Genomic DNA, 23698 nt, shown 5'->3' with positions numbered 1-23698 from the left:
TTAATTTCTAAGTTCTAATAAATACTTTGATTATATTATGCTTTGCCAGGTCTGGTCTCCAACTTTGGACTTCATCAGTTCCCTGAAGAACCAGAAGAAATCCAGCTCAAAACTTTGGTTGTGCTCTTTTCTGAGTAGCAAAATACAAACCAACAATTTCAGTGGCATTTTTCTCTGCATGATTTGGCAACACCTGAAGCATTTTCCTGAAGCAGAGAAGCAACTCCCCTTTTTTTCTACTTAAAACTAGAAGTTATTGCTCAGAGACATGCCCAAGCTTTAAAATAAGAAGCAATAGTTATTATTTCATTATTTCCATTTGGACATGCCTTTAAGAATTACAAAGCTTCAAATCTGCACTTACACATTATAGAGTGAGGAACAGAGAAACACCAACACCTTTAAAAACAACTACTAAAAATGGCAATGTGAGCTTTTACCTTGAAGTGGCACATTCTGATAAGGCCTTGGTCTTGCAAATATTCAGCACATGAGCACTCCTACTAAAGCAAGACTCATCCATAGGCTTTTTCACTGGTGGAGTTTCCTTTTATTTATATATATTTTAAGGCAACATATTACGAAAGTTGGAAGGAGGAAAATAACCTGGGAGCAGGAGGTGGGGTCCCCATCAGTGTCCACAGATGGCCCTGAACTCAGCAGCTCAGCAGAGGCACCCCAGTGAGGCCTCTGGCCTGGCCAAACCAGAACTTTGGGTCAGAAAGAGAAATCATTCCATGGTTTTTTCCCAGTACTCCCACATGAACACCTTCCCTCTCTAGTGCAATACCCTGCAGAAGTGACTACACCTAAAAATAATTGCTAAGAAAAGGTTCCAGCATTTACCACAAGGCCTGTACTGCCTTTCTAACCCTTCCTTTGTTTGCTGGCAGACGATGATGTACAGAATTGCATAAGGAAACAGAACATAAAAAGATAAAAATTAACTTAATTTACACAACCAATAAGAAAGTTTAAAGCAACAAAAGAAAAAGAATATAAAGGCTAGATACATGAAATGCCAGTTCAACGGTATTAAGCTTTGGTAGAACAGTTAAAGAGCATAGCACCAATAAAATCCAATGTCAGCACAGGCTTCAGTAGGCATGAGCTGTGATGAAAATGTAGATTTTGGCAAGAAAAGTGGTGTAGGTTCCCTGCCGCCAGAGTTTCATTTCCACATCCAACAGGAAGTCTTTGGGCTCCTTGACCTGGCGCTGCAGGTAGACGATGCCCGTGTAGGAGTTGAGCCTGCGGGTGCTGAAGAAGCCCTCCTCGTTGCCCTTGGTGATGGTGAGGACGATGTTGTCCCCGGCGTAGGCGGGCGAGGGCCCGATGCGGAAGATGTGGGCTGGCACCACGATGTTGGTCTGGAAGTTGAGCTGGTAGTAGGTGATGCGCACCGGCGTGTTCTGGCACTCCAGGTAGTTGAAGCAGCTGATGCGCTCACACCTCCTGAGCAAAGAGGAAAGAGGAAAGAGGCGCCTTCAGTGGCCAGGGAACAGCAGGGACAAACATAAAAACCTCGGGGCATCGCAAAGGATTGGACTGACGCCTTCGCATTTCAGCTTTTGTTTTTTTTCACGTATTTGTAATCCTGCAATTCCTTAGTGTATAACTCTAAACTCCATACAGGGTCAGCTACAGCTTTCCCATTTTGATCAGACATAACAATTCCTCTCCAGGCCTGGGAATCAAGAACACCTCAGTGTCTTGGGCCCTGAGAGATGGAAACAAAAGTGAGTTTTGGGGGGGAGCAAACTTGGGGTAAATTACTTCATTACCTGAAGCTGCAACTGGAAGATTAACCCCCAGTATGCAAATGGACCAAACTTATAAAAGTATAAAAGCCCATGACCCATAGTCCATTTTGCGTGTAGGCCCTGGGGGGCTTTTTCTGCCCTAAATGTACCTGAAGGCCTTTCAATAAATATAACAGCTTTTTATTCTCTTAATTTTGTCTGGCCTCTTTTTTTAGGTAGTCCCATCAGGACAACAGCAGTCCCAAACCTCAGTGTGTGATCAGCAGCTGCTTGTTCTGCCCTGCCAGTGCCCACAAACACATCTGGGTGTGTAACTGAGAGAGCAGCACAGCTGGAGGCACAGATCACAGCCTGAGGAGAGCGTGGGGAAGCCCCACAGAACAGCCAGAGCCAGGCTGAAAGGCACAGAGCCAGGAAGGGCAGCCAGGGGCTCATCACCGGCCGGGCTGGGTCACTGCTACAAGCAAATAACAATGAGACCCCTTGAAAAGGTACCTAAAACACAGGAGCGGGAAACAAACTCCTCAACTGGCAAAGCTGCTCTGTCTGTTTTAAGACATAAGCAACTAAATATGGGTTCCCAAAGCACTGGCAGCCACTGAGGCAGGAAATCGGTAGGGAGATTTTGGGGTTCCTGAGCCCCAGCTGCTGAGGAGCTGGGGATGTACCATTCCCAGAATCCTGTGGCCTGGCAAACTCCCCTTGAACTCCCCCTGAGGAACTGCAATCTGAGTATTAAACAGGGAGCCCCAAACCCACTGTCAAAGTGGAGCACTGAGCAGCCTGGCTGCTTCTGCTCTGATACAAACAGCACAGAAGATCGTACTTTAAAAGTTAATTATAAACAGAGGCATTTTAGAGCTGCAAGGAGAGCTGCAGGCTCTGATCTCTGCTGTTCCAGCAGCAGCTGGAGGGCAAACAGAGGCTCTAAGGCTTGAGAGAACAAAGGATAACCAGACAGAAACTCTGCACAGGGAAGGTCTACGAGCTCCAGGTGCCAAGGCAGCTTCTCAGATCTGTGAAACCCACACTCACCCAGAAACCAAGCACCCCACAGCGCCAGAGGCAATGGGTGCCCCAAGGCCATACTCACATGTCAGACACCTTCCTGTAGTTGGAAGGGCACTCAAAGGACAGGCAGCGGAAGCTGCCCTGGATGTTGTAGCAAGTCTCTGCAGCTGAACAGTTGTGGGTTCCTATTGCACACTCATCAATATCTAAGAAATACAAGAAAAAGATTTTCAAAGTAAGAATTAATTCCTAGTATTTTTCGGGAATGAACAAACCCCACCAGGATATAATTAAGCCATGCTAAAAGCCCACAGGACCCTCTCACTGACTTTTTGAGACTGGAGAAAGCTGGGCTGTGCCAAAAGAATGTGTCTGTGCATGAAAGTAGTTCTGGATTAAAGCAGAGCAACTAAAATAAATCTGGACTTAAAGCAACTAAATGCGAAGTGGTCACTGCTGTCTACAGGATCCAGGAGATACGGCACATGGGAACTGAGAACAACCCTTCAAGGCACACAGTTTAGAAAACCTAAACACAAGGATCTCCCCATAATAAGACATCATTACAGAAGACAATAAAGAGTGCTTAAAGCTCAAAGGCACTTTATGGCCCAGAGAACAACGTGGTTACCTAAATAACACATACCCAGAAGCCCAAGCCATGGGCCTGACAATGCTGAAAACCAGATGCAGTGAGAAGGATCCAGCCTGAGCAGGAAGCATTGGCAGAGCCCTCACAGTCACATTGCGTACTCCCAACCGTCTAGACAATGCACAGAGGCTTTAAAATGAAATAAATTCTAACAGACAAGGCATGTGGACTGCGTAGGGCCCTGCAGCTCTGCCAATTGTCACAGAGCAGAGACTTAGAGGGAAATCACAGCCTTCCACTCCCTCCATTCCCCTGGGATGAGAACTGATCTCACACACTGAACCAGTTGGTTTAAAAGTCTTGCAAAGAAAAGTATACAATAGGAAATAGGAAATAGGAGAGAATCAAAGTCAAGTAAATCCCTTGCTGGTTCTCAGCAGTGCCCGTAGGTGAAAAGAAAATTTCTTCCATATTGCAATCATTGTCATGAAAGCGTTCCCTGCACCCCTTTGGCTGCGCTGGAAAATACCACAGCTAGTTTCTGCAAAAAAGATCCGTATGTTGAGCCACTACTCCATGAGATACAACTCATCTTTAGAAATAGGGTATGAGGAATATTCCACCACTAACTCCTCACAACTGGCCAGATGATGACCAGCTGGAGCCAGATCTTTAGCTGGGGGAAACCAACATACTCTCCCTGCACAGAGAGCCAACACCAACCCAGCCTTCCTTTGACCACATTTTCAGACACACCTTGGTATCTGCCCAGACTTGTACCTACAGACCTGCAGAGCTCCAAAAAAGGGGATGTATCCAGTGGAACTGCAGTTTTCTAAACGTGAACTTTATGTAAGAATTTAACTGCATGTGGATATTACTACAATCATACTTAAAAACATATTTGAAAATATTTTAAAATGTTTCTAAAGGATTTTAATTGTCATTTCATCTGCTTCACTGTTCCACAGTATGCTCACATTGCTCAGGATTTACATGGAGAAAATTCACTGCCATTAGCACTCAGAATTCAAGCACAGGAGATACATAACCAAATCCTTAATTACATGAAGGGTTCCTGAAAGATCCAGGGCAGGAAATGCCTGGCAGTTGGTGTAAGGACTGCAGGAATGTGCAGAGGACTAAAGGTAATCAGACCCTCCATCAGGTTACACAGGCAGTGCATCCTTTGGAAGGTGGGGTTCAGCTCAAAACCACACAGCTGCGTACCAGATGAAAACCACCAGACTCCCAGAAGACATCTCCACGATTCTGAGGAAAAGGGGTGTGTGACAGGAGAGTATTTGTCATTTCACTAATATTTATTCATGCCAGCACAATTAAGCTTAGGTGACACTGCTGGATGACCCAAGTCCCAGTTACAGCACCAGCATTTAATCTCCCAGTTTTCTGGAACAGAAAACTGTAACTCATAAAGAAGCCACAGATTTCTACATCTGGCACCTCTAAAACCCTGAACCATCGAGTACTGTGCCAAGGTGCACACACAGCTCACATGAGTCAGCAAGTGCCTCAGTTTGAAGGACAAAGTGGGCTCCTTGGGAATTCATTGAAGCAATTAGCTCACACTGACAGATGAGTTGCCATAGCACTTTCTTCTAGCACAAGAAAACTGACTTTGCAGATACCAATATTTGGCAACTTTGTCGAAGACTGACTTCTGAACAGTGACTGATACAAAACATGGAGACTTGACTGAGCAACTGTAATGGCTGAGCTCTTTCAAGAGTTGGATGAGGCAATCCTGAGCTGCTGTTACCTCTGCAGGTCCTGCCGTTGGCTGCCATGGTGTAGCCCTGCTCAGGACAGGCGCACTGGTAGCTGCCAGGGACGTTGACACAGCGGAAGGTGCAGAGGATGCCGGCGCTCTGCGTGCACTCATCAATATCTGCGCAAAGAGCACAGTCACACCCCCAGCAAACACAACAAACAAAACAAAACAAACTAAAACAAAAGACAGATCTGCAAAAACAGGCTGCAGGACACCAGGAAACTCTCAACTGACACATTTATTTATAATATATTGCTAAACGTGAGCACAACCACGGAGGTCTGGCATTGCTCTGGTGCTTTCTGAAATGCTGAACACCAGCCTGCTCCCAGAAATACTGACTGCAAGTAGCACACACTCATGGGGAGAAATAATGAGGGTGGGACACATCTGAGTTTGAAGCACTCTCTCTCTCTGGTGCCTCTGTAATTGAGAGAATCATAGAATCACAGACTGGTTTAGGCTGGAAGGGAGCTTAATGCTCATTCCACCCCGTGCCATGGGCAGATGGATATCCTCTATAAGACCAGGCTGAACCTGGCTTTGAACAGTCCAGGGATGGGAAATCTCTCTGGGCAACCTGTGCCAGGGCCTCACTACCCTTTCAGCAATTAATTTTTCTAGGATTTCTTGCCAGGCTTCCCTGTGCTATGAAGGGTGCTGGCTTCTTCACCATTCCTTAAATATAGGCTCTCCAGTGGTCAGTGCTGGTAACTTCAGCTAAAGAGGTAAAACCCTTCCTTTCTTCATTCTGATCACTCTGCTCCTCATTCACCACGAGCAGCAATCAGAGCAAATATTCACTCAGAAGTGCAAGTGTTCATTGATGCAATACAGGAACATCTTCCCACCTGATTTCTTCAGTCATGACCTCTGGCCCCATGAAACCATTAAAACAACCTCCCTGGCTGTGCAGTCCCACAGGTGTGCTCCACCCACTGAACTGCACTGTGCAGGAGCAGAGTGACCTTTTGCAGCCTCTGTGGCAGCTGTAGTGCACAACCATCCTCAGGTATCACCTGCAGCATCAGGGGCTGCAGAGGGTCAGGGAGCTCTTCCTGCTCCAGAGAATAAACACGCACCCCTGAACTGGTGAGGCAGCCTGACCTTACCTTTACAGGAATGTCCATCTTCTGCCAGCTGGAAGCCTTGCCTGCAGTAGCACTGGTAGGAACCATAGACATTGGCACACTCCTGGCTGCAGGGACTGTTATCACATTCGTTCACATCTGCATCCAAAAACAAACCCACAGAGATGGCCACAGTGCTTCAAAACAGTGTCTTCCACTGTTTCCTGCCCCCAAAAAACTTTACCTTCCAGTCACAGTGACTAAGGAAGGACTAATTTGTCCCTATTTTTTCTGCTATGTGGGCAGAATGCCAAGGAGCTGGAGCATGTCTGTTGCACCTGAATTTTATTTCTCCATATGCCAATGGAAACACACACACGGAGACATGTGTTTCAGACTTCATAGGTTTCAGTTCACTAAAATAAAAAAATCATGAAGACCTGAAAAATTTTCCATTCAATTCAAACTAGTTTTTTATAAGTTTTGTCACTAACAGGTTTCATCTTTATCAAAATTTGAATGGTTTCCCATTTTAACTTTGTTCTGTTCTCGTGTCATCTGAAAGGAAAGCAAAGAGCACATGGACAAAGGAAGATAAGAGGAGAAACTTCTTGACGCTCATCTGACAATTCCAGCGTTTGACTGTTTGCAAATTTGAGCACACAAAGGTCACTGCCTTTATATTTCACCTCAAGGCCTTCTCCTAAGTCTCCTAATCCCCAGAGCAGTTCCTTCCTCACGGAGGAGAAGCCTGGTACCTTCGCAGTGCTTGCCGTCGTAGGAGAGGCGGAAGCCGGAGGAGCAGGTGCAGTGGTAGGAGCCGGGGGTGTTCTCACACGTGTGCTGGCACAGGCGCCCGGGGTAGTTCCAGCACTCGTTGATGTCTGCCAGCACAACAAGCAAATGCACAATCAGCTGAGGGACACGAGCAACCAGGGTGCAGGACGGTATTTTTAAAAGTGTCAGAGATTGATTTGCAGAGCATGAAGCGCTGCAAGCTCGGGTTTGAGGCTGTGTGACTCCGAGCTCTAATTACTGCACGGGAGGGACCAGAGTGTGTGTCATGGCTCTTGGAAGGGCAGTGGTGGAACCTTCAGACAGACAAATTCCCACAGCAGCAGAAGCATAACCCACAGGGAAGCACTCTGCAGATGGTTTAAGTGATAACCTGCAGTTAAGGCAAGGCAAGGGCGCCTGGTCCCAAATCCCAGCCTGGAGTGACAGAGCCCTGGATGTGCTGCACAGCCCAGCTCTGGAGGTGATGCCACCTCTTCTGGGGCACTGCAGTGCACAATTCGTACTGCAGTGGTGCTGAGCACTGCACAGCTCAGACTGCAGTGGTGCTGAGCACTGCACAACTCAGACTGCAGTGGTGCTGAGCACTGCACAACTCAGACTGCAGTGGTGCTGAGCACTGCACAGCTCAGACTGCAGTGGTGCTGAGCGCTGCACAGCTCAGACTGCAGTGGTGCTGAGCGCTGCACAGCTCAGACTGCAGTGGTGCTGAGCGCTGCACAGCTCAGACTGCAGGGATGCTGAGTGCTGCACAGCTCAGACTGCAGTGGTGCTGAGCGCTGCACAACTCGGACTGCAGTGGTGCTGAGCACTGCACAACTCAGACTGCAGTGGTGCTGAGCGCTGAACAACTCAGACTGCAGGGGTGCTGAGCACTGCACAACTCAGACTGCAGTGGTGCTGAGCACTGCACAGCTCAGACTGCAGGGGTGCTGAGCACTGCCTCGGGGCCCAGGACTCAGTCAGGGTCAGCTGCCAGCCCCTCCGTGCCCCACATACCGATGCAGCTGCGGCTGAAGGAGTCGTACTGGTAGCCCATCTTGCAGTCACAGCGATAGCCCCCGGGCAGGTTGTGGCACAGCTGCCCCTCTCCACAGCGGTGCACTCCAGTCTGGCACTCGTCCACATCTGCAGAGCCAGACAGGGCATCAGCGTCAGTACAGTTTGCTTAAAAGGTCCTTTTAATAGCAGGATTAGAAACTGGACAGGAGAAATACCACCAGGTTCTCCCTCTGTGCTCTTCTCAGAGGCAGTTGAGTCAAACTTGGGAAAAGCAGAGCCTTACCTTCAAAGTGAAAATGGTAACTGGACTTGCAATGGGGCTCTCCCAGTATATTCTGCATTTCAGTGTAAACACACTTTGATTCTGATCAAGCCATTACATTTAAATGCCCCATTCTGATGTTCTGCCATTCTGTGAGTCACACCAAGCCATTTAAAGCAAAACAAGAACCAGCCAGAAATTCTGCTCCTTCAATTAAAACAACAGCTATTTTCATCTCCAACTGCCCTCTCAGTCTGTTCCTGCTGTCTACCTTTTGCTCTTTCCTAATGTTGATTTTTTTTTCTTTTCTCAATCAGCTCCCATTTTGATATTCCCCAAGGCCTCTCATCCAAAATCCAATACCGACAAATTATGTGCTTCTCCACTCACACACATCATTTCCAATCTCATTCAAACATCCTTGGAGGAATATGAGAGTTTTCAATACAGGCTGATTTACAAGACTTGCAACATGACTAAATAGCTCATCAGCATCTAACAAATCCCTCTTACCATCTGCGACAAGAAGCATCAAAAAGTCTGATTAACCCTCACAATGGTACATTTCTTCAAGTATTCCAAGCTCTGCCACTTCCTAAGCAAACAGATCCTGCTTTTTTCCTATTGTTCACATCTTCAACTACTTTTACAACCCAAATCCCTGCTCATGTAATTGTGGAATCTCGTCCAACTGCGACTCCTGCTTCAGATGCATTTGCAGAGGGCTTTGGCCACAAACCATGGCAGGCAGGGTACTGAGGCAGGGAGCACCTGACCAGCTCCGGTGGGAAGAGTGGGGCCATGGGAATTAGCAGTATGCTAACAGGACTATCCTCTATTTGGTCAGGTTTCCAGTTCTTGTTTCCAGCTGGCTCCATGCCCAGCTCATACAAGGTCATGTTCTGAGTTCACCTTTGTGACTGGACCTTGTGCCCCAATACCTGCCCCTCCAAGAGGTCTTTGGAATCTAGCCTCTGTACCCTGTGCCACGTTTTCTTATTTTGGTTATTACAGTTTGTATCTTCTAGGCTCTTCCACCTTTCCCATTCCTCATTTATCAGCCAGCTCCTCTCGGCTGAGCCGAGCGAGGAGATCACAGAGAGCTTCTAAGCCCATATGTAATAATCATCAGGATGGATCTCCAAGGCTGAAAATTCACCATACTGGGCTGTTTGAAGCCATAAATTTGAGCACTGAATCATTTCAGAGGGCTCCTGGGCAGTACTCCATCAAACAACAGCCCTGAAGAGGCAGCACCCACACAGTCCCTGCTGGCACCGGGGTCAGGGGTGGCAGGGAATGCCCTCACCATGCAGGAACTCCTGACTGAAACTGAGATTTCTGCTGGAACAGAGTCCTCATTTTCTTTTAATCAGAGGTGGCAGCAAAAACAAGAAAGTCTCTTATGCATATAACAATTTGTAAAGTAGCAGCTTCATTTGAAATGAATTAGTGTGTGCAATCATTTTGCTAGTTCTGTATTCAATTGCATTCAGACTTTAATTAGTTCTAGAGCATTACACCATCAGAACTCTGCCATATTTCACACTTAGAGCAGTTTTCAGCTAAATCTAAGAGGCAAATTTTAATAACTCATTTGCTAAATCAGAAAATCTGAACATTTTAAAGACAGATGAATTCTCTAAACCGAGGAGATGACCCTACAAGTGTTGTTCTTGAAGAAACATGTGCAGATGATGTTTTTACTACTGTGAAATGAATAAATCTGATTCAGGGATCTAATTAGCTATTGTAATGCCTCACAGACACTAGTCTTTATCACAGAGGAGGAAATTAGAACCATATGCTTTTCTTCTTTCTTCTCTGTGCTCTCTACCTACTTAAAAAAAGCCATTCAAAAAATACCAAACAACACAGACCAGCAGTAGGAACAGAGTGCACACAGGAAAGACAGAGAAATCACCAATTGACATCAATTATGTTTTCCCTAAATCAAGCTAGAGAAGCCTCCTTATGCCTGCTCCTGAAGAGCCTTGTGAGTAGTGTAAAGCAGAGACTGAAGGCCATCAGGAATCACAGTGCGTTGTATTATCTCACTGTGCTCTAGAGCAGAGATGCTGGAGGATTAATGGCAATTTCCTCCTCTCTCCTGGATTTACACACAGTCGCTTTTTTTTTTGTAGGAATAGCTGGGAAGAAAAGCTGGATTCTTTCTGTACCATCAATTTGAAATTTAGGAACATAACTTGCCCCAGCTATTACAGAATCACAGAATCATTAAGGCTGAAAAAGGCCTCCAAGATCACCAAGTTGATCCAGCCCCACCATGTTCACTACTAAGCCATGTCCCCAAGTGCCACATCCACACGTTTTTTGGCCACACCCAGGGATGGGGACTGCACCCCTGCCCTCAACTTGCAGGGCATGCAGGGCAAAGGCTGCTGGCACTGCAGCCAGGATGGCTGTGCTGCTCAGGGCTGACTGCTGCCTTGCGGGAAAAGTGCCATTTAGGGAGACTCTGGCATGGTGGTTGCCCTAAAAACATCAGGGTAACCACACACCAGGTGGTGCAACCACACCCAGTCCAGATGGCCTGCCTGAGAAAGGACTGACCAAAAGCAGCTGCAGAACTGTGTCTGCACAGAACTGAGAGGGGCAGGACTTTCGGAGCTTCTTTTTTAAGAACTGGAATATCCCAGGCTGTAACTGTACAACAAAGAAGCACTGCTTTGCCCTGAACTTACAAAACACAGTATTTGGAAGCTTCTCAATTTCCTCAGTTGTATACATGAACTGTTCCTTCCAAATCTGCTACTTCCAAATCTTCTCCACCTTTCCACTGGCCACGTGTGGTCTGGACAGTCCAGGGAGTAAAACCATGAGGGGAAGTAGAGGATAATGAAGAGCAAAAAGGTGAATACAAAAATATCTGTGGAAATGGGGTCTAGCTGTACCACTGGTGTGCACTACAAGCTGCTAACCATGACCAAATTAATGGCTCTCAACATGGTTCTCACCCACCTGCAGCACTGCAAAGCACATTTTGTTAATCTGTCATCCTTCCTTTATTCCAAGGGTAGGTAGGTAAAAATCACTGGGGTATCACCACTAAGCAAGCTTCTGCTTTGACTTTTTTTTTTTCTTTCCCCCACTGTCATTTTAGGATTTTCTATCTTACGTAACTTGGAACACGAGGAATTGGAGAACACCCAGCCAGCCTTGCCTTGGGCACCAGGGACTGAGCTTCCCAGCCCTTGGTGCCTCGTGTGCTCATTTACAAACAAATGCTAACAAGCACTGAAATCTGCTATTATGAGTCAGTAACTCCCTAAATACACTGGAACAAATACAAATCAGGATCAAGCTTCATGCCAGCCTATATGAATATTTCATATACTCATTCTCCTCAAAATTCTTTTCACACAGTGAGAATCTATCCTAAACACCCTCACAAGTGGATGTAATGGGGAACACCATGAAAGAACATCCCTACAAAGAACATCCACTTGGTACTACTCTTGTGAGCCCCCAAACCCAGCATTCCCCATTTGCTGCAGATCACTTCACTTTCAAGGAGGTACTACAAAAACCACCAAGGCATTGTGGTCTTGACTGACAGGATGAGTTTAAAAAGCAACAAAAACACACTCTCTTCAGAGTGGAAGCTAGTGAATCCCATCTGCAGCCAAAACCAGTTGCTGAGCATACCAAGAGAAACTCCATGGAGCAATGAGACATCAGGATCCTGCAGCTCAAACAAATCCCAGAGCTGTAGGGACAGCAAATTCCCATTCCTCAAACACATTTAGGAATCTGGAAGTAACTCCAAACATCTCTTTAGAAGTGAAACAGATTTTTCCCCTGGGAAAGCCCCCCCCAGCCCCAGGGTGCCCTCACCGACGCAGCGCGTGCCCTCCTCGTTGGAGTGGTACCCTCTGCTGCAGCTCAGCATGTTCCTCTGGCATGTGTAGGACCCCACGGTGTTGATGCAGTTGAATCCTGGCTTACAGGGCTCAGGGAGAGACGTGCATTCATTGATATCTGGTGAAGAACATGAATAGAGCACTGAGAGATGCTATTTAACCCTTCTGGTCTGCTTTCTTCCAAACTGTCACTTTTTTTCCTTCACTTCAATTTCTTCTGCTACAAAGATAAGGCTGATGCAGGTCTGCTGGGGGGATAGTTCCAAATTCAACATACAAGTGTTTGCATTTTTAAATAGACAGCAATGTTGACATTAAGCTCACAGCAGGGTTTGCAGACAGCTCCATATCCAAGGGGTCAATGCACAGCTCCTGAGAGGCCCAGGAGCTGCAGCACAGCACACAGACTCTGCTGCTCACACTCACCCACACAGTTGCCCTCCGGGTCTTGCAGGAACCCATCCATGCAGCGCTGCTTTGACTCGCAGTAGAAGGAGCCCTCTGTGTTCTGACAAACAAAGTTCACCTTGCAGCTGTGAGTTCCTCTCTCGCACTCATCGATATCTGTCCAGCACACCAAAACACCACACTGGGGTGAGTTCAGCTCTACCTTTCAGTGGCCTTCATGGCCAGCTAACCTCCAGAAAGGAAATTAGGGAGGTATTATTTCAACAGACACGTGTTACCAGTGGGAAATCTGAGTGTTAAGTGTGTGTGCTCTTGGACATCACTTCAGGATTTGTCAGGTTCTGCAGCAAATTTAATTCAGGTCCCTACCGCCTCATTCACAGCAGCTCTTGCAACCCACAAATACCAAAATATCTGCAGTTTTTTACAGGCTACTGTAAAACAGTTTGTAAATATTATAATCCTCTATAATCTAATTCAAGACTAGAGAGTAAATTAGATTAGTAATAAATGTTAGAAATACTCTAGAATCAGACAACCGAACAAGACATTCACAAAACAGCCTCTTCAAGTAAACCAAGCTTTATTTATGACAGCTGATTATAAAGGGAGATTTCTGATAATTTCTATTTTATAACTTTATGTCCTATGTCAAAAGCTAAGCTCTTTCCTTAGGCATCTCTTATTGCAGCTGTCAGGAAACTGCAAAACTTGTAGGTGTAAATAACAGTGAGTTTTGCCCTGAAAGCAGGGCACGTGTGTCTTTGCACACTCCTGTGCTGGTATGAGCACTGATGTTCCCTTCTTTCTTAGACACTAACAGGGAGGATGAAGAATAACTTCTTAACCCATTCCAAATGGTTACATATAAATGTAAAATGTAAGTAACTGCTGACAAGGATTCTGAACACAGGAAGGATGGGGCTGTCAGCCTTGTGATCCATTCAGGCTGGGAATTTTTGCTGGAATCGCCAGCAAACAGCATCAGCTGAGCCAGGCGGAGGAGGTACAGGGGTTCTTCCATCAGGGAGATGTCAAATCCTAATTCAGAAGGTTTCATCCATGTTCTGAGTAATTTATAGTTATCCCTGGAAACCATTTCAAATGAGTGAACGTGCAGGAGGATCCTGCAAAGCCCAACACTTCCATGATGAGCTGCAGCTCTGGTATCACAGAGCAGCGACACCAGGATGCTCTGCAATCCCTTCCCTCCCCTCTGTGTGAGAGCTGAGAGCACTTTCCTTACCCACACACTCGCCATCCTTCAGCTCGTGGCCAGGCTGGCAGCTCAGCTCCTGCAGGCAGCGGAAGGAGCCCATGGTGTTGACACAGTGCTCTCTCCTCTGGCAGGTGTGTCTCTCTGTCACACACTCGTTGATGTCTGTGAGAAAGAGGGAACAAATCAGTGCCACAGGGTGCCAAGGCATCTCCCTCTTCCTGCTCTTCTGGAAGGAGCAGAAAGCTCAAATGAAGGGCACTCAACACAGGCTTTGTTACAGTGCTCTGATGGAAGATGTTTTTAGTCCAGGGTCTTTAGTTAGCACAGAGTGACTGGAGACACAAGTCACAGGGGGATTTCCTCCTCCTCCCCTCTTCCCAAACACCAAGGGGATGGTGCAGGCACTGGGGACAGGGATGGACAGAACTGAGGAAAGGCAGAGGACTGATGAGGTGGTGAAGGCATGGGAACTCCTGGACAAGGGAATGAGAAAGGGATTAATTCCCGTTGCTTCTCACCAGACCTCCACTCCCTGCTGAGCTGGATCATGCTGGCACCTAGTCCCTAAGGAATACATCACTGGGACTGGATATGCAGAAACTCATGGAGACAGCTCAATCAAGTTTGTAAATCTGTTTGGTTTTTTTTGGTTTTTTTTTTTATCTTTAAAGAGATCTGATTTCAGCAAGTGGAGTAGTGAAAAAGTTCTTTTTAAGAAATCACTTGAACACAAGATTGCAGAGCATGGGACAATTAGGGAAGGAATATGAAACACCTTGAAAATTACACGTTTTGATAGGCTTCGATGAAATAATCTGAAATTCAGGTTTTGCTTATGTTAATAATGAAAGCTGGAATAGCATGATGAGCAAATACTGAGAAGCAACAAAAAGGGGCAGAGACTGGGAAGAAAAATTTCCTTGCCAACCGCCACAAAACCTCACACATTCCCATTTCCATATAAAGCTAAGATTTGCTAGAACTAACAAAAGCCAAATGTGACCAGAACCATTACTAGTCCTCTGGCTGCTCTGTGCATGAAGCTGTTTTCATACTACACAATAAAGCAAGTATTGTTTAAATCAGATTTTCATTTTGGCTGTAGAACCTCCTTCTCAGGTAAGTAAATCAGATATATTACTTCCCCTGTGGAGCACGAGAACAGGAAAAGCCATTCGAAAAGATTTTTGTATTTAAAAATGTGACAGCTGGTTTTCTAGCAAAGAAATGAGGAGAAGCACCAAAAACCTTCAGCTCTTGGTGGGTTCCGATAACTGGTGATGCACAGAGTTTTGCAAGACCTGCATTAACTTGGTTACATTCCACTTCTCATTTATTCCTATTTTCCTGGTTTGTTTTTTTTTTCTCTCTGTTTGCCATTGCCACTCTCCACATGCTCCAGGCTTGCTTTCCAAAGCAGTTGGTTAATCCACAGCAAGGTCCTGGCCATCACCTGGATCTCTTTCTACCTGTCTCACACAAATTTTGAGCTCCTCCACTGAGGGGCAGGTCCTTGCCTGCCCCAAAGTTCCTACAGGGTTATGTCTCCCTAATGCCTGTGTGCTTGCCCAGTTTCTATTAACTAGTATTATCATAAGTGAAGCAGAGTAAGAGTATTTTCACAAGTGATCTTGTGCGGGTGGCAAAACCTCCCTCACACGCTGGGAGATGAATACAAGGTGCTGTAGTAGATCTCTCTCACCTACTTAGATGTAGTTCTTTAATGATTTTGATTTTTTAAAAATTTATTTTAGAGAAAACCAGCAATGGACAGGCATTTAACAGCACCCAAAGCACCGCAAGACTTTCTGCTGGCAATACTACAGATCTGAGAGTGTCTGTTTTTGCAAACCACAAACATAAACAAACTGACAGCATCACACTGCAGCTCATGAGCTTGAGTCAGTCCAGCATGATGTCAAAAGAGAAAGTATGTTTGTCTGACATATGAAGCCAAGAGGGTAGGAGAGCTTCCACTTGATCAGCAGGTGGAATATTAAGTAACAGGCATTAAAAAAGGTGGTGATTTCACAGAAGGAAAAAACATAATACGATTTCATGTTTTGTCTATATTTTTGATTCAATTTTTTAAATTCTTAAGTGCTTGAAAAAATATGCAGAACTGGCTGGAAGACATTTGAGAAAATTAAAATGATGGAAACTGGCAGATTACAATGCAGAATTCTTGCTTTCAATGGAAGTTTTGTGCACGAGTCACTGACAAGCTCTACAGGCTGACTGTGAGCTGGGCTGAGCTGCAAGGCTTAAACCCTGAGCCATGGCCAAGCAAAGCTCTGCTCTGCCTGTCCAGAGCCAGGGCAGGAAACTCTGGCTGTGTCAGGCCAGCTGCCAGCCCACCACAGTCCCCATGTCAGTTTATCATGCAAACATGCCCAGTTTTGTTCATTTTTCTAAACAAATTCCTACATTTACCCTAGAATCCAGAGTGCCCATGGCCTGTCTCTCCCCAGTCCTGGAAGCCAACTCCACAAGTCAGCAAGACGCTTGACAGAGCACTAGGAATAACAGGAGTCATGTTTTCAGTCTCAAACACAGTTAATGCCTTCTGGACCAATTGTGGTATTCATCCAACCCAATTAAGGCTGTGAGGGAGGGTAAGATGATATTTTCTTTAAAAAACAGGGAAAAGAGGCAAAACAACTCAGTACTATATTGAAAACAAGTCACACAGTTAATTTTTGAGGAATTTACTCAGTCTGTGTGTGGCAGCAACATTCCTCACTTTATGTCAGCAAAACAGAATGAAATGTAATCATGTAGTAACTCTTTTTTTTTTCTGCAGAACTGTTCCTGGAAACAGCGACACACGCACGATCCCTGAGCACATCTGCTGCACCCAAGAGCTGGCATTTCTGCCATCAACATTTTACGTACTGCTATTTATTTCAATATGCACTTTGACATCAAAAACTCATTTTGATGCACCTTCCATTAAAAAAGTGAAATGCAGACTTTTCTTGTGCTGCATCTGCAGTTTCTCATTATTTTTTCCTCTTCAAATCGCCCCAGCTCTGTTTGTTTTATGGGATACATCTGTGCAATGCAGGCACTTTGTTATTTTGCAACCACCCACCCTGTGGGTCCAGGAATAAAGAGACCATGTCCTGCTCCCTGTCAGGAGGGAACTGAGGTGGGAGTAGCAAAGACAGGAACAGAGCTGTCAGTGTGCAGTGGGTGGTGGGTATGACTTTGCCTGGAAGTCACCAGAAAAGCAACACACAGCCTGGCTCTTATCTCTGGAGAACATGGAGCTTCCAGCCCAAAGGCATTTCAGTGTCTGCTCCCAAAGACACACAGAGGGGCTGTGTGACAGCTGTTTAAACAGCTGGGGACTCCTCTATGCATGGCTGGCTTTTGGGAATCCTGGGTGTCAGCTCCTGAATGCACCTGGTGTTATAATCCCCCACCTCTGACCAAAGGAAACTACACAGATCAAAGATTATCAGCTGCTTTGTGCTTGTGCAAAGATTGTTCCTCCTGTCCCTAAAACATGCAAAGAGGAACACTGTTAAACCAACAAGAATTTGCAAACTGATTACCAAAGGTTTTCTCCTGGTGTTTGAGACAGCTCAAGGTGAAGAACAGAAGCTGTTAGGCTGGAAAAGGAGAATGAGGCAGACAGCAAAACACAAACCACAGTGTATGCCTGTGGCTTTCCCCTTGGACTACAAAAGTAGGAAAAAATGTTAAACATGGTAAATGTTCTGGTGGCACCACGCACGGAGCAGAGCTGGATGGGAGGAGAGAGCACACAAAAAAAAAAGGAAGAGCATTCCCCAGGTTTTTTAGGTTATATAAAAGGATACCTGTAAAAACTGTCCTGCATTAGAGGAACACAGAAGTCTGGTGTTCAGGGAGCAAGAAGGGCTTCACGAATGGGATTTGTGTCTTTGCTGTCATGAGCAGTGCCTGAGGTTTATGTGATATCAGCCATAATAAAACTGTTCTAATATCATGGGGCAGAGGGAGAACCTGAGTCAAAGGAAGCACTTGGCACCTGCCACAGCAGCTCCTGCCAAAGCTGCAGCACACAGGCACTGGCTTGGTTTCAGAACACTCCTGGAAGAGGTGAAAAAGGACAGATCCATCCTTCTTGCACAGTCCAGGGAAAACAGCAGGGGCTTCAGTGGCAAGAGTCAGGAGCAGAGCTGGAGGAAGGGCCCATTCCTGGAGCTGCCAGGCTCCCAGGCAGGAGTGGGGTGCCTGCAGCAGGCTCTGGGCACACCCTGGGCACCTCCAGCACCAGCTTCAGCTCAGGCTGAGCTGTCTCATAAAGGCCTCCTTCCTTCCAGTGCTGCTCTCTCAGCCATTTTATTTAAACCAAATCATTTCATTCGTTTCCCATTTGTACCTGTACCTCTGATTTAAAAATCAATAATAATAACAACTAAAAATAAAAATCCAGTGTCAACAATTTAAGGAACACCCAAAAGGTGATAAATCACAGTTCTTCTCTGGATGCTGACACTGCAGAAGTGTTCCTGCCCATGCCCAAATGCCACACGGTGCTCATTAACCAAATAGGATTTTAGAGCTTTAAAGACAGGAACAAAACTGATGCTGTGGTGGTCAGAAAATCAGTGTTATAAATGTAGGGAGGAGGACAGGGGTGGAAGAGAGCACTGCATTCACACAGTACATTACAGTCACGGGCAATGATGCTTTCATGGATGACTGGTGGTCTTCAGGTACTCCATTTTCCAGGCAACACTGCTGCTGCCTCCTAACCCAGCCTTTAGAAAAGTATCCAAAACAGAAATTATTTAATATAAGCTGAGGTCCTGGCTGCTGGAAGCAAACTAAATCCTCATAAATACACTTGTAAAAATTGATCGGTTTCTTACATGAAGTCAAACAGCAGGGGCGATCCAGCAGAATTATGATGCATCCTTGACTTTTACACTAAGAAATTTATGCCAGAATCAACAAAGGACTCACGTGAATTTTAAAATTCCCTCCCTTTGGAATGGATCTTTTCCAATGCCCGGACTCACGCAAATTCTTGAGCTGTATTTGTGAAGTTTTATTGTTTGGTGGTGTCTAAAACTTAGTAATATTGAACTGTACAGAGAGATGAGCTGCTCTGATCCCTGAGCTCAGTCTGCAGCCACCAGAGCTGCTGTGCTCACCACACCTGTGGGCTCGGGGCTCCTGCTCAAGGTTATCCGCACCCTGAGATGGCTGGGGAAAAACCAAACAGCACACAACTCATGAGGTGAAGGGCTGAGCAAATGGTGCACACGTGTTTGTGCCGAGTGGCTCTGAGATGTCAGATGCAGGGATGAGCAGGGGCCTGGAGCACGGATGGTGGGGAGGTGCTGCAGAGCATGGAGAGCTGGGATGCTGAGGGGAACGGCGTGTGTTTCTCGTCTTACCAACACATTTCCTATGCCTGTTGAGAATAAAGCCCTCTGCACACATCCCACTGTGGCTGACACAGGAGAATGATCCCAGTGTGTTCTCACATAATTGTCCGCTGGAACAAGCCTGAGCACCTGTGAGGCACTCATCCAAATCTACAGCAGCACGGGGCAGCCAAAAGGGAAAAACAGAACTCCATTAGAACAGCTCCTGAAATTAAACAACATTTCTCTCATGCCGGGGACGCTGAGATGAAGTGTGCTGGAGCTCCCACATCAGCACCAGGCTGCCATACATGCAGTGTTACACTGAAAACAGGACTGGAATAAACCCTCGGAGATCATCCAGTCCTTGCTCACACTCTGTACTTTTGTCATTCCAGAAAGAAATATCCTTAAAAACAGGCAGGCATTGACACAGAGACAGTGCACACTCCTTGAAAGAAACCTGTTCCAGTGCACCACCACCCTCACCATCAGATTCTGACTTCAACAGAGATTATAAATGTCCCTTGCCAATGTTTAAACTCACTGCTTCCACTGACAAATATACATTTTTTAATTTCCTGTAGGAAAAAGATTGCCTTGAAATGCCCCTTTTGATGCTGACATTAATTAATCAACTTAGCTTCCGCCACACTTGAGTAAGCAGTGCTTACTGTGAATATTTCATCTGGCAATATTAAAATCCCATTTTCTTCATAGACTGTCTGGAAATTCGTGAAAATGATTTGTTATTCAATAAGATCTAAGATTAAGAGTGATGTGGATCATTTCTGAGCAATTCTGAACACTGGGAGCTCCTGCTTGCATTTCACTGTTGCCCCCTCACTTAGAGATTTATAATTAAGGTATGTCACAGAGCATGGCTTCTGACCCCCAAGCCCTCCCTGGGCACATATATCCCTTGTCATTACTCAAGAATGTCCATTTAAAACTTCTGTACTGTGAATGGTGAGGATGCAGCTTTGGAATTCACTGCTCATCACTGGGCAGGCCAGAGCTCCAGCAGCAAGTGAACACCTGGAGCTGGCCCAGTTCCCATGGCACATCCTGCCCCAGCTATGAAGCCTCCCTGAGTTCAGGTTTCCAAGGCAAGAGGAGCAAAAAGCAAACAGAGCAGATGCCAGGGCAGAGCTGTGCCCTGAGGGTGCCCAGAACAGCAAAAGTGCCCATGTCCTGCTTGCTGCTTCTGTTCCCAGCCAGAGTGCTGCATGTCCACAGCTGTGCACACAGAGTCTGGCAAGAAACCTCAGTGGGAAGAGAAACCAGAAGGGCTGAAAAAAAGCCTGCAATGTCAGAGGAAAAAAGCAGCAGGCCAGGCTTGCCTCCGCCTCGCCAGGTAACAGCCACGCTGTGCTTCAGGAGGTACCTGTGAGGCAGAACTGGGATTCCTTCTGCCAAATGGTCTCTCTGATGGCACTGCAATTCCCAGTCCTGAAAACGAGCAACACCCAGGGGTGTGAGGTACATGACCATTTAACCATGGCTCTGTGGGGAGCCCAAAGCACTCACCTTCACAGGAAACCCCATCAGCCATGAGTGTGTACCCAGCCATGCAGGAGCACACAGCATCTCCTTCCACGATGTTGCACAGGTGCTTGCAGGGGCCGTTATCTGCACAACACAAAATTGTACAGCACATCAGGACCCCCAGCACAGATCAGCTGCAGTTCCACACTGCCAGGCCAGCCAGGCACAATCTCAGCTCAGGCAAGGGAAATCAGCCTGGATCCAACCTGTCCAGGCAGTCCTAAGCACTGCTTCCAGCCCTCCTGCTGCACACAGACACACCTGGCCCCTCCTTCCTGCACTGCCACCCCAGCCTGAGGAGCAGGTGGGGAACAACCCTGAAAGCAGAGCAGCCTCAGATTTCTCCCTCGGGTTTCCCCTGACAATTCCTCAGCCTTGTGCCACGGTAACAGATTAAAGCTGTGCACTGAAATCAGACTGGAGAAGGGATGAGTGGAGTTTTATTCTGTCTCTAAACATTCCCCTGGAGCCGACACCTCCAGTGTACCTTTGCACTTGTCCTGCTCTTCCTGCAAGGACACCACGAGGATGGGCTGGGAGGGAGAAGCTACTGGAGGGATGGTGGCTTCAGCTTCCAGCCTGGTCATCTGTCCTCTGTCAGGATCTGCAAGGCAAGGGAGGATCAGGGACAGCACCAAACCTACCAGAAGCCTCACAGCAAGAGGTGATCCCATTCATCCCACTCCATCATGGTTTGGAAGGGGAAACAAATATCATGGACACAGATCAGAGAGCATGGCTGACAATAACTTCTGTAAAGTACTGCAATATCTGAATAAACTACAAAGTGCTAATTTCATTTTTTAAACATTTGCTGTATTTTAAATACAGTGGCTGTCTTTCATTTGGTATTTGATGGAAAGAAACTAGCCTTTGGCCTTATCCTGTCCATCCTATTTCAACACAGACAAACAACAAACACCTTTACAAGCACAGAGTACTTAGAAATTACTTCTGTACATGACAGCTGCTGTCATGTTTTCTATTTGGCTGCCACTAATATTTTCAACAGTTAGTAATGTTAAAGGTATCACAAAAAAAAAAAGGACTCTGTTACATGAATAAGAGTATCAGTATCATCAAAACAGAAGCCTAAATCCACAGGGCTAAATTGTCCCTTAAGAGGGATGTGTCCTGTCCCCACTGAGTTCAGGGGTCACCTGGAGGAAAGTGCAATCCCCAATACAGTGACAACCTTAAATGACCAAAGGTGACTGCAGTGCAGGTTTGGGGTGTGGGAAGAGTGATTTCCTTAAAAAATGAAGTCAGCACAGACACCTAACAGGCTGTGGAATAGAGACAAACAAAAATCACCTGCTTGGGGCACAGCCTGAATGATTTCCCCAGGAATGCCCAGGATGGGCACAGACACACGGGGACAAGGAGAACTGAAAGGCCACTGTGCCACGTATGGGTCAGCCAAGCAAAGCCACTGAGGTTCCCAATCCCCTCCCTGACCCTCCTTCAGCTTGGCACAGCAAAGGCAGCACCAGCCCTCCCTGCCCTGGGCCCTGCCATGCACCTCTGAGGTCCCACAAGTGTCCCCTGCCCCTGTCACAATCCCATTCCCCAGGTGAGCTCTGCAAACCCCTCTGCACCCCTGGGCACAGCCCTGAGCACCACAGCCCTGCAGATCTGCAGGAACATGACTTCTCAGATGACAAGATGTTTCACCCAGAACCTCAGTGCTGGGAGAGGAACAGCAAAGCAAAACCACAAATACACTCCAGGTGAGCAATCTGGCCAAATTCTGCAGTGCTAAAGTAAGAAATTTTCTTTGCCTCTTTTGGATGAGGTTCCTTTCCCAGAATTTTAATAAAAGCAGAGCAGACAGCTGACACAAGAACAGTCAAATGGATTCTTGAGGTAAATGCTGTAGCACCACACTGAGAAGATTACATACAGAATGCTCATTGTTTGCCTTGGGCAGAGGATTAGAAGCCTAAGGAGTTCTGTCATTGGATGGAAACACTGCTTTTGCTTGTTAAATAACAGAAAGCACTTGTAACTAATAGGAGGTTTCAGCTTTCTGGGTTATCTGACCTGAAATTGTGCCATTGGAAAACTTCACACATCGAAACAATTACAACACAACAACTTTTCCAGACTTCCACCACACTAGACAAATTTAGAATTTGTTATCACTGAAGGATGTTAATGATTTTAGATAAAAACTAAAGCTCGGGAAGCAATGCTGTCTGTCTGAACTGAGTTAAGTTTGCCTAAACTTATGTAAAGAAAACCTAACTGTGAAACACAAAATTACTCTGAGAATAGCAGGTATTTCTTTAAAAATCTTTACAAATCCCCTTCTGAAAAGTGTAAACACTCTTGATTTGAACATATGAAACACCACCCTTATCCCATACTACCAAACACAAAAAAAGGCATAACTGAGTGTCCTAAATTACCATTTTTCTTTTCATTTTACAATTTCTACAGAACACGTCCATGCATCAACACCCATTAAAAAACCTCAGAGAAACTGCAGAGAAACTAAAGAAAAGGCTGGCTGATGAGTGAAGGTATAAAGATACTGCCCTTCGTGTCCCTTTTCTCACCTGGAGAGCAGCTGGTGCCATCCTCCTGCAGGGTGAACTCTGGGAAACACGAGCACTTGTAGGAGCCCACGGTGTTGATGCACAGGTGCTGGCAGAGCTCCCCCCCGTAGAGCAGACACTCATCCAGGTCATCTCCAGGCAGGTTATTGGACAGCTCAGCCTCACTGCTGATGGACAAGGCTTCGTGGTGCTCTTCCCTCTCTGAAACTACAGCAAAACATCTCTGACAGCTGTTCTGCCATTGGGACTGGACAGAACAGGGTGGGTGGGCACAAAAATGCCAAGAGAAGTCAGATCTACCCAAAAGAGTTACTGCAAGGATAAGGGCAAATGAACCCATCCTGGAGATAACACCATTGTGCTGGAGGGCCACCTCCTCCTTCCCTAGGGCTGCAGGGGCAGATATTTTACAGAGCCATTGAGAA

At 46.2% G+C, this 23698-nt stretch overlaps 1 protein-coding gene across 7 annotated transcripts in view; it reads right to left on the bottom strand.

The window, feature by feature from the left end:
* Positions 1-278: 278 nt before the first annotated feature.
* The window catches only part of FBLN2 (fibulin 2), a 110981-nt gene continuing 87561 nt past the window's right edge, over positions 279-23698 (bottom strand). For 6 of the 7 annotated variants that reach the window (XM_072934762.1, XM_072934765.1, XM_072934763.1 and 3 more), the window contains exons 6-18: positions 23274-23480; positions 21200-21316; positions 20695-20796; positions 19195-19335; positions 13826-13960; positions 12598-12735; positions 12146-12289; positions 8023-8151; positions 6987-7112; positions 6271-6387; positions 5147-5275; positions 2857-2980; positions 279-1455 (exon numbers count right to left, since the gene is read on the bottom strand). In XM_072934762.1, coding sequence (XP_072790863.1) covers positions 1098-1455; positions 2857-2980; positions 5147-5275; positions 6271-6387; positions 6987-7112; positions 8023-8151; positions 12146-12289; positions 12598-12735; positions 13826-13960; positions 19195-19335; positions 20695-20796; positions 21200-21316; positions 23274-23480 — 1967 coding nt within the window. In that variant the 3' untranslated portion in view covers positions 279-1097. The remainder of the gene's footprint in view (positions 1456-2856; positions 2981-5146; positions 5276-6270; positions 6388-6986; positions 7113-8022; positions 8152-12145; positions 12290-12597; positions 12736-13825; positions 13961-19194; positions 19336-20694; positions 20797-21199; positions 21317-23273; positions 23481-23698) is intronic. The other variant, XM_041718766.2, reaches the window with a different exon arrangement.

Source organism: Taeniopygia guttata, chromosome 12, assembly GCF_048771995.1.
Source record: "Taeniopygia guttata chromosome 12, bTaeGut7.mat, whole genome shotgun sequence".
NCBI lineage: Eukaryota > Metazoa > Chordata > Aves > Passeriformes > Estrildidae > Taeniopygia > Taeniopygia guttata.
Note: the sequence above shows the minus strand (reverse complement) of the source record. Positions and strands in the feature narration are given on the sequence as shown.